Raw genomic sequence first — 11,059 nt, 5'->3', positions numbered from 1 at the left:
AAATATAATTGCTGAAAAATTCATCATTTAAATTATATTCAGTATCATTATTCAAAATTGATTTATGGTAAATATTCCTATCATTGGTAAATGAAGGAGTATAAGAAGCCTTTAAAACGAGATTTGCTGCGGCCAAATGCTCCTGCTCTCCAATAAAGAGAATGATATTAAAAGCACTACAAGATAGAATAAGCATTTTGGCTTCACAATTTTATAAAATTTAATTTTATGTCTAAAAAACAATGCAAAATTTTGCATACTTTACTTTTTAATACAACTAATATTTGAAATGTGGCACAATTGCAACAGCTGATTTTGCTTCATACTCGCTGCTCATTCAATTAGTCAACATTTGAAAATCGGACAAAATGGAAGTTATATGGATTGTATTGTTTGTTATTTTCAATATATAAATATATATGAAACGGTCTGAGTCCTGAGTAGTTTTGCCTTCGTATTCATTAGATAATAATTGAATACTTGGCATCTTCACAGTAGACAGTCACATAAATACCCAATTCCGAAATTAACAGTTCTCAGTCCGATAGAAGACATGAAGAACAGTAGTAGATTACGCAATGGGTTTGTTCTCCTTTACGCCTCACAGAAAGGGAACGCGAAAGCCATAGCAGAAGACTTAGCAGAGCAGTGTGAATCCAAGGGCCTGATCTGTGAACTGAGATGTTGTAGTGAGATTGGGAAGACTTTCAGCCTTGAAGAAACTAGGTGTCTTGTGTTGGTTGGATCTACAACGGGTGAGACGAAATGGTTTGACAGGAGTAAATGACATGACACTCCAGTTAGGTTCTGTTGCATCATGAAGTGTCATTTTGCCTTACTGCCTCATGGTATTATGTCAGGGATGACATTCTTAAAATTTACATTATTCTATGTTTTGAATAGGCACAATAGTGGTTACATATATTTTTTCTTAACTGACTGGTTTTTAAAAGTGTATGCTGCATTTCACCTAAAACACCCATCGTGATTAACTTTTCTGTTTTCCCATAAAACAAAGTTTATGACCTGTGCAATTTTTATATCAAAATATATTCTTCATTGTTCAATAATTCTCATTAACAAGTAACTTAATGTAATGAGTATTTATGAAAGAAATCACTCATGAAGTGTACCCAGCAACTGAACCAAATGTGAATCTCAGAAAGACGATGGAAACTGTGATATCACATTAGACATTTGGCTAATACCACTACTGTGTCTTATGTGGAATGGATAGATATTTACTCATATTTGCTTAACTGTGTGGTGTCGTGGTAGTGCTTTCGTCTAGCAACCTTGCTGACCTGCGTTCAATTCCCGCGCACCACCAGTGGATGGTAACCCCGGCCATTCCTTGCACCTGGGGTAGTTTAGAAGCACAATAAACAGACAAGCCATAATTTGACTGATGTCATAATAATAATAATTATTATTATTGTTATTATTATTAACTGTTTGGACAAGGGGGTATGATGAACTTTCACATCATAGTATACCACCCCTCACACTGGGATGATGATATCTTCATGTCATGTACAGTTGTGCACGCTAAACAGTTGTGCTCTAATTTGGCCATAGTTGTGGTCATTGAAGAGAAACAGCCCCTCAAAAGCAGGCTTAAAGCCTCTTCTTAGTCTCCTTAATCTCTTTCCCTAAGCAGGTGTTTATGAGAGTTGGTTAATTCTGTGTTTCTCACACCTGATTTTTGCCACAAGCAGCTAGCTCCACATATGCCCAGACGTGTGCTTTGATATAAGACTGTGGCTCCCATCATGAGTGGGTTAAGGGCAACGACAGAGAGGCTGAGATGCCACAGAACAAGTTTAGAGTTTGTACCAAAAATTCAAATGTTCAAGCAGTGGACAGGGAAGCAGAGAGAATAAATAGATAATTTGATAAATTAGGAAAAAAAAGAATAGCCTACATTAAGTAAAAAGAGGATGAAGGATAAATGAGAAAAGAAATAGAAAAAGTTTAAGTACAAGAGAAAGATAAATTAATAGATGAGAGAATGAGAGTGAATAAATGAAATTGAATGAAAAAAAGAAGGAGAGAGAGGGTGTGAATGAATAAAAAAGAGAGAGAATGTTGCAGTAGGTTACTTAAATCACGTAGGGATGTACACCTATGACATCATCTAAGCTTCCTGCACTCTTCCTGAAACTAAAATTGTTTACATGGTGATAACATTTTAGTGGTGGATGTCATAGAATTAATCATATTTATTTCAACTGTTGATAGAGTAATTCTTGATACCAAAGAGACAAAATTTTACAAACAAAAAAATGTTTCTTGGGCCTAGCCATTACCTTTGAAATGTTATTGAGAGACTGATAGCATGAAATGTTTAATGATAAAACAATTACAAGAACCATCCCATCAAAATTGGCCTGATGACAAAATTTGGCCATTTTAAGATATGTGTACTTTTAGTACCTTTCAGTCTTGAACAAACTTCCCATAGCTTGCTAGGCTTCCTTAAAATTTACTAGTAGTAATTCAAAGTATGTGCATTCCCCCCAAAAAGAAGAAAAAACAACAACAATGTATATTTGAAATGTTGTAGAAGGTATGTTTATGTACATTGGGTTTCTTTGCAAATTTACCCAGCTGTTGAGACTATTCCTATGTAATTTTGAATGGATTTTGAAGTTTGGATGTATTTCATAAAAAGTATGATTTTTTTCTTTTCTTTCAGTAATTTTGGCCACTAGTTTATAATTGTTTTCATTGTGGAAACCTTCCCCAAGTTTGCTATACCCTTCTCCCTGTGAATTTGTTTTAAATTATTCAGATGTTTTCAGGATTTGCCTAGTTTCCTGTTTGCATCAAGTTAGCGTTTCAGTTCAAAGCCAATTTAAAAGACTTTCAAGACCTGTTTAAGAAATATACTGTAAGGTTTTGATAAAAAAGATCCATCAAAAAATGAAATAAATAGATAAATGAATGAAAAAGATATATATACATATATATATATATTTTTTTTTTTTTCTTTTTGGGGGGGGGGGTAATTTTTGCCAATGAAAACAAAAAAGACCTATTTTCAAGCAAATTTAGATAGTATAGGAGATGTGTTTGGTAAGAAAATGGGTGAGAGTTGCAAAGGCTTATCCTTATCTAATTGATGGTGTTGCAGGTGACGGCGAACCTCCAGACACAGCTCGCAAATTCTGGCGTCAGCTGCACAAAAAGGGTCAACCCAGCGATGTCTTTGGTCACCTGTCTTATACTGTACTAGGACTAGGTGACACTAATTACACTAACTTTTGTAATTTTGGCAAAACAATCGATCAGAAGCTCCAGGATCTAGGTGGTAAAAGGTAAGACAATGGAGTTTAACAAGTTTTATTTTTAGATTGGTTTCTCATGAACAAATTTTTGAAAACATGGATGAAGATTGAGAACTATTTATTATTATTATTATTATTATTATTATTATTATTATTATTATTATTATAAAATATGGTGAATATTTAGATATGGTGTAAATTTCTCACTTTTGCTGTAGATTCAAAGTTCCACTGGCAAAAAATATATGAAGCTGGAGAAATTAGTATTTCCATATGTTTTCTTGTATTTTTTAATACTATCATATTTGTGCTTGTGATTTTCTAAAATATTTATTTGAATGGTAAGTATTATAAAATACGCAGTCCTCCCACTTCTCTTTACACAATTTTCTTTAAACTTTTGCAGATTTTATCCATGTGGTTGGGCTGATGATGGAACTGGCCTTGAAATTGTGGTAGAACCGTGGATTGAGGGACTCTTTCCTGCACTACAAAAACATATTGACAAGATGGCTGAGGTAGTAGATTCATGTAATGAAGTAGAATTTGTAGATAACTCAAGCACTATGCAGCAGGTGAATACTAACATGAACAGTATCAATAAGGACCCAACCACTGATGATCCTTCTCTTTCCCAAAATGTTCCATCATTGAAACACGAAGAATCTTTAAAGGCTGAACGTATTACTAAAGATAAAGAAATAAAAACTACTTCACAGAACAGCAATGAGAATATTCTGAAAGGTGACCTGACAAGTGAAGATACTTACACAAGAATAGCCAAGAAATACAACTTCGATTTTTTGTCACGTGATGAATTACAGTGCCTCCCTGTGAGAACATGTATATTACCTGCAGATGCAAAACTGACCTTGCCTGTTCTTCCATCAGACTATTTGATGATAAGGTACTTGGAAAATAGTGAAAAGGAATCAGGTCCTGAACATGTACCAGCCTTACCTAGTGCTGCATCAGAAGTAATTAGGACAAGTGTGACTTCCATTAGAAAATTAACTCAACATAATTCTGTGAAAACTGCATTAGAAGTTAGCCTAACAGTTCCTGAATCCATAAATAGCTTAGATTATGAGCCTGGAGACTCATTTGGGATCATTGTGCAGAACAGGGAGGAAGAAGTAGAACTCTTTCTCTCTTTGCTGGGTATTAGTGATGTAGCAGAAAAAATGTATGAACTCTCAGTTGATCCAAGCACTAAGAAGAAAGGGGCTGCAATACCAAAACATATACCTGTCAGGAGTTCTCTCCATTTTGTTTTTCAGTCCTGTGTTGATATTAGATCTGTTCCCAAAAAACCTTTGTTGAGAACTTTAGTCCAGTGGACATCAGATCCCACAGAAAAGAGGCGATTGCAAGAACTAGTGAGTAAAGAATGTGCAAGTGAGTATGTAAAGTCTGTAAGAGAACAAGGGCTTACACTCATAGATTTATTGTGCATTTTCCAAACATGTAAACCTCCAGTTACAACCCTCCTTGAACATTTGCCACAGCTTCTACCCAGGGCATATTCAATTACTTCTTCCCCTATTGTTGCTTCTAGAAAAATATCTTTTGTATTTAATGTTGTTGATATTCCAAAAGAGGAGGCTACTATCTTTGCCAGGAAAGGCATTTGTACGGGCTGGCTTGCCTCTTTATACAGATCTGCTGAAATGTCTAAACTAGAACAGTCTCTGGAAGTTTTGTCCATTGAAGACAAAGGGCCAGTATGTGTGCCTATATACCTTCGGACTAATCAGAATTTCCGCCTCCCAGCAGATGTTTCAAGTCCAATTATAATGATTGGTCCAGGCACAGGAGTGGCACCATTTGTAGGTTTCCTGCAGCATAGACATAGAATGCAAATAGATTCTCCTGACATCTCCTTTGGTGAATCCTGGCTCTTTTACGGATGCCGTCATAAAGAAAGAGACTATCTGTATCGTGAGGAACTGGAAAAGTTCAGAGACGGTAAAATCTTGACTAATTTGATTGTTTCCTTCTCTCGAGATGAAAGTCCTCCAGGCAGTCCAAGATATGTGCAAGACAATATTATCAAATACGATGTAGAAATGGCATCATTGATTAGTGATAAAGCAGCTATTGTTTATGTTTGTGGAGATGCACGCAACATGTCAAAGGATGTGTTTGACACTTTTGTTTCCATACTTAAGCAACAGAGGGGCTTTACAGAAATTGAAGCAAGAAGATACATGGCACAAATGCAACTTGAAAAGAGATATTTACAAGATGTTTGGTCATAGTATAGTTGATATATCATGTCCTGATGAGTAAATGTGTATAACTTTACTTGAATTATGTTTGCTATTGAACTGAGTTGTTTTAATAGATTTTATTTTAGCAGACATATATTTATATTTGCAAGATGGATTTTGTTAAAGTTATTTGTTTTTAGAAGTATATGTACATAGTACATTTACTATATTTGTGTTGATATGTTCATATGAATGTACATATACACATGTTTGTATATACACACACATAGCATACATATATATATTTACATTTATTGATAGATACATAGTTACAGATAAATAGATGTGTGTTTGTGTTTACACATGAATGAGAAGTGTAAGTGTTGCAGTCCTTGCCAAAATGATGTAGGGACTGGGGTCAGTTTTAAGATGTTACCTATCTTACATCAGCCAGTCAGTCAGGCATTCTCAGACAAACATTGAGATAAATATTTGAAGTATTGGTAGGAACATCATTAGCACTAGATTCTAGGTGGTACTTGAGCAGAGGCCAGGGGAAGTATGACCAGTCAGTTTACTTATGTTCCATAACCTTCACAACCAATCAGCTAACAGACCACTCTCTGGCTCACCTAGATGTATTGGTTGGTCTCACTCTTCATCCTTTTCTCGATTTCCCTATTACACTATCTCTTGTGCACACACACACACACACACACACACACACACACACACACACACACACACACACACACACTCACACACACTCCCTCTCACTCTCACTCTCACTCTCACTCTCACTCTCACACTCACACTCACACTCACTCTCACTCTCACTCTCACTCTCACTCTCACTCTCACTCTCACTCTCACGCTCATTCTCACACTCACACTCACATTCATTCTCACTCTCACTCTCTCACACTCACTCTCACACTCACACTCACTCTCACTCTCACTCTCACTCTCACTCTCACTCTCACACTCACACTCACACTCACACTCACACTCACTCTCACTCTCACTCTCACTCTCACTCTCACTCTCACTCTCACTCTCACTCTCACTCTCACTCTCACTCTCACTCTCACTCTCACTCTCACTCTCACTCTCACTCTCACTCTCACTCTCACTCTCACTCTCACTCTCACTCTCACTCTCTCTCTCTCTCTCTCACTCTCACTCTCACTCTCACTCTCACTCTCACTCTCACTCTCACTCTCACTCTCACTCTCACTCTCACTCTCACTCTCACTCTCACTCTCTCTCTCTCTCTCTCTCTCTCTCCTTGTCTTCATTTCATTTCATCTATTTCATCATTTCATTTTACATGCTTCCCATCTGCTCAGGTTTTGATTTAAGGTGAATATACCCAAATTCAATTGCAGTTTTCTTTGAATTGTGAATGTGATTTGCCTCACAATTAGAGAGAGCACCATATATGTGTAATTTAACTATGTGCATGTATGTATATGATGGATCCCAGTTTTTACAATTTTATATGAGAGTGTATGATCATACATTTTTTCATTATGTTTTGAAAATTACTTTTTTACCATCTTACATGGGAGTGTACGATCATACATTTTTTCATTATGTTTTGAAATTGCTTTTAAGTAATTATCTAGGGAGTAATATCTTCATGTTATTGTTTGTATTTTGCTTAATGCAATTGACGATGAATGGTTTCTATGATTTTGTAAAAACATAATTATTACAAACAGATTGTCAGTTACAGTAAGCATATGGCTATATAAGTGATCAGTGAAATTGCTTTTGAATTTTAAATTGTCCCATTTATATACAATTTTCATGAATATAAATTACAAATGTTTTTATATTATTTTCAGAAGCATTAGTGCCCATGTATCTTATATGAAAAAAACATATGATTTTGTTCTATATTGGATTGTATTGTAAACTAAATTATATACCATTTATCATGATAATTGTCTTTTGTTTGACATTATTGTTAATGTAGAGTGCTCAAAGTACATAATGTTATTTATCTGCTTCTTTTTGGCTTAGTTTGATCTTTGAAGAAATTATTGAAACAAAATCAAGTTCAGAAATGCTAACAGAAGAGAAAAAAAAAGAACAGAGGGTAGTGCTTCTCACTCAAGCACAGAATGAAGAAAGACTCTCTCTCTGTCCCATCTTTCAACCTGGTTTATATTTAAATAGGAATAACAAACAAATGGTTGTGAGAAAGTAGTATATATTATCAAAGCTATGCATTACATCTTAAGGTCTAAATGGACAGAACATGAGCAGTATTGAAGCCCTGTATGAACAACAGCATTGTTCTCTTTTATTATCCAAGAATCTCATATTAATTATATTGGATTAAATATATTCAATAAATACACATGAGCATTAATGTAGAATTGGAGTTACTTAAAATTATGGAGAAAAAGTCATGCAGTCCATGTATAGCCACAATGTGGGGGCATTTGCACATGCCCTGTCCACTGTAAGTGTAGTCTGTTAATTTTGCTTATACATAGATGGCTCCAGAAAGGCTAGGTCACCAAGGAATTAAGGAATCTATTAAAAGGCCTGCCTGATCTCGCCTCCTTGTTCCTTGAATTTACTTTTTTCTCTATTACCATTAGTATTGTTGATATTTCTATATTATTATTATTATAATAAGAATAAGAATAAGAATATTGATGATAATAGCAACCATAAAAATAATAATCACAACAGTATTAGAAATAAAACCCTTTTTTCCTTAAAATTCAAGGAATGGTGGTAATTAGGTGAGGTTAGGTAGGTCTAATAATTAACATTTTGGTTGCTTGTAAAGCCATCTATATGTAAATAAAATTGACAAAAAAATACAATGGACAGTGCAGTGCATGTACCAGGTGTGAGCAGGTTAACAAGACTTACAATGGGAATGTTATAAGGGTGTCTTATCTATGTTGTTTGGTCCACTGAAACATATTGTTAACAATTACAGGAAGCGTGAACTACAAAGATAACATTTATATAACATTAAGCTTTTCTGAATGCATAGCTTTTCAGCTTGCTGAAACAATTGAACATGCAAAACTAAAAGCTCAACACAGTTTTTGATGATGAAATACACGGACATTAAATATATTAACTAATTTTCTGACTACTGAAATGCATATCAAAAGTTTTGATTTTTATCATATGGTATTAGTAATTTCTTGCTAAACGGTGTTGTTTAATTTAACATTGATATTACCGGTTATACTTGCATTTTTCCCAGTCAGTTTAACATGATCTGGATGTTGACAACTAGATCATGTTAGCAAACTTTAACCCACTGGTCCCAGGTACTTGGAGTGTCCACAATATTGTTTTATTATTTTTTTTTTATATATACCGACAATTTCAAAAATGCTGCACCAAGGAGTCAAATACAAAGCCTACCCGATCTCACCTGCTTACCTATTCCTTAAGTTGTAAGGAAAAAAAGTTTTATTTCTATGACTCTTATTATCATTATTAACCTCATTATTTGTATCATTATCGTTATTATTATTCAAGTGTGATTAACAATAATAAAACATGATAATAATAAATATAAAACACTTCTTTCTGAGATTCCAGGAATTGGGTAAGTGGGCAAGGTCAAATAGGCTAGATAATTTATTTCTTGGTGACAAAGTGGTTTTAGGGCCATCTATGTGTAAACAAAATAAAACCAAACTACAGTAGACAGTGTAGTGCATGAACACATGCACACCAGATATTACTAGGTTAACCTACCATTTTTTTTATAAACTGCAAATTCATCACACTAGTAATGGAAAGTATGTGATTTTTGAAAATGCATAATGTGAATGATAACATAGGTTCATCTGATGACTGAGTTTACTTTCCAAATCTTAAAAATGATCAGTTCTTTATAATTATTACTATTTTTACATATACCAATTGATATTTTAAGCCACTCAATGATGGGATTTCACTTTACCATAATGAGCCACGTGCTGCGTTTCATCTGCAATCACCTGCTCAGGTGAAAAATACAAAGCAAGGCAACCATACATTTATATCTAAACTTTTGGCTATGGTATGCATGATATTGGGATAAACATAAATATGCAAACAATTGTTTAGTGTGTACAACTTGCAGCCCTCCATTTACACCAGTTTACCATGACTTGATCAGATGTCATATAGCATGAGTGGCTTAAATGTTACAGAGTATATCTGAGAAGATTTTGCATACACTGTAGAATGACATGAAAAGATATACATTATATATGATGTAGGAAGAAAATTGTTCAAAACATAAGCAATTTTTTTTATGAAGCCTTTTTTTAATATACATATTAAGGTCAAATTAAATCACAATGAAGAACCACCTTCAAAAAATCATAATCTTAGAGATGCTGTAAATATGGCATTGAGATACTATAAGCATACCTAAAAGCATTGCACAGCTGACAAAGCATATGCTTTTATTGATCCTTGCATATTCATAAGAGTGATTACAGCAAAAATTTCTAATCAGAAGTAAAAACATAAAAAGAGGAAAACCAACTAATTAAATTTAAAAAATTGTTTGCAACTAATATGGCACCATATAAATATTAACTGAAAAGTTTCTTTTTCATTTGTATTACATTATCTTCCAGAAGAAGACCTAGCCATTGTTTCATTTTTTCCTTTCTATCAATACTACAATTATAAACTAAGCCAAGATTTTGCTAGCCATTGTTTCATTTTTTCCTTTCTATCAATACTACAATTATAAACTAAGCCAAGATTTTGCTTGAGATTTCTATTGCTAGGTAATGTAACAAACTATAACAATATCATGTTGAATACTTATTTTTAAAGAGCTAGTCGGATCATTTTCAAATAACCAGTATTTTTTCACAGCCAGTAAGGTTAACAGTAAATGAAAAAAAAAGACATTTGTTAAAAGGATTGTTACCAACACTATACCACTTTTTGCAGGTTCTACCAGAAATAACCAAAATGGAACACTGTTAGGTGCTGGTGAATGTCTAATCAATTAATCCATAAGAATCATTGATAGCCTACTTCAAGGCTCTACTATTTTTGACAAGATCCATAAACATTCTGGTTGGACAAAATCACCTCGACATATCGATTAGCTATTCTCACACGAAACCGACAATTTTCCGCTGCCGACATTTGTATTAGATCCTCTGTAAAATGCATTTTACTCCACAGACTCTGGTATTTCAGTATTGTCAACAATAAGCGTGTGAATGATGCCTTCCCTTCGGTTGCCACTGCTCACAGCCTTTATGTATGCTGGATGGCCTCCTAGATCAAAGTGAGTTTCAGTGCCATCATCTACAAACTCACCCTTAAGGAAAGAATATGTAACTTTGTTAGTAAAAATAACATAATTACTACTTGCATGTACTTGATTTCTTTATATTATCTTAAAATGTAATTAATCTATCAAAAATGGGTGGGTTCTTTGTGTACTAGCAATTAATATGAGAATAGTCATATGATCAAGAAACTGACTTGAGATATGAGTGTTTTCTAATCAAAATATATTTATTGGGCAAATTTGATGTAGAGTATAGTATT

The 11,059-nt window shown here is 34.2% G+C and overlaps 2 protein-coding genes across 3 annotated transcripts in view; one reads left to right on the top strand and one right to left on the bottom strand.

Annotated features, from left to right (window-relative positions):
* Positions 1-517: 517 nt before the first annotated feature.
* On the top strand, positions 518-7,452 carry LOC113810127 (methionine synthase reductase). Its single transcript, XM_027361831.2, has 3 exons — positions 518-755; positions 3,137-3,320; positions 3,697-7,452. The coding sequence occupies exons 1-3, from the start codon at positions 554-556 to the stop codon at positions 5,549-5,551; spliced, it is 2,241 nt and encodes a 746-aa protein (XP_027217632.2). The 5' UTR covers positions 518-553; the 3' UTR covers positions 5,552-7,452.
* Positions 7,453-7,704: 252 nt separating this feature from the next.
* LOC113810106 (fas apoptotic inhibitory molecule 1) overlaps positions 7,705-11,059 on the bottom strand; it is a 9,958-nt gene continuing 6,603 nt past the window's right edge. For both annotated transcript variants that reach the window (XM_070140884.1, XM_027361788.2), the window contains one exon: positions 7,705-10,826. In XM_070140884.1, coding sequence (XP_069996985.1) covers positions 10,677-10,826 — 150 coding nt within the window. In that variant the 3' untranslated portion in view covers positions 7,705-10,676. The remainder of the gene's footprint in view (positions 10,827-11,059) is intronic.

This window comes from Penaeus vannamei, chromosome 3 (assembly GCF_042767895.1).
Source record: "Penaeus vannamei isolate JL-2024 chromosome 3, ASM4276789v1, whole genome shotgun sequence".
Lineage (NCBI taxonomy): Eukaryota > Metazoa > Arthropoda > Malacostraca > Decapoda > Penaeidae > Penaeus > Penaeus vannamei.
The sequence above is the reverse complement of the archived record's forward strand: the minus strand, read 5'-3'. Positions and strand labels throughout refer to the sequence as shown.

Bases quoted from the DNA above. Each gene is read 5' to 3' on its own strand.
- LOC113810127 (XM_027361831.2), top strand. From the start codon at position 554: ATGAAGAACAGTAGTAGATTACGCAATGGGTTTGTTCTCCTTTACGCC. The intron at 756-3,136 runs GTGAGACGAAAT...ATGGTGTTGCAG, and splicing joins GTTGGTTGGATCTACAACGG to GTGACGGCGAACCTCCAGAC. The intron at 3,321-3,696 runs GTAAGACAATGG...AAACTTTTGCAG, and splicing joins CAGGATCTAGGTGGTAAAAG to ATTTTATCCATGTGGTTGGG.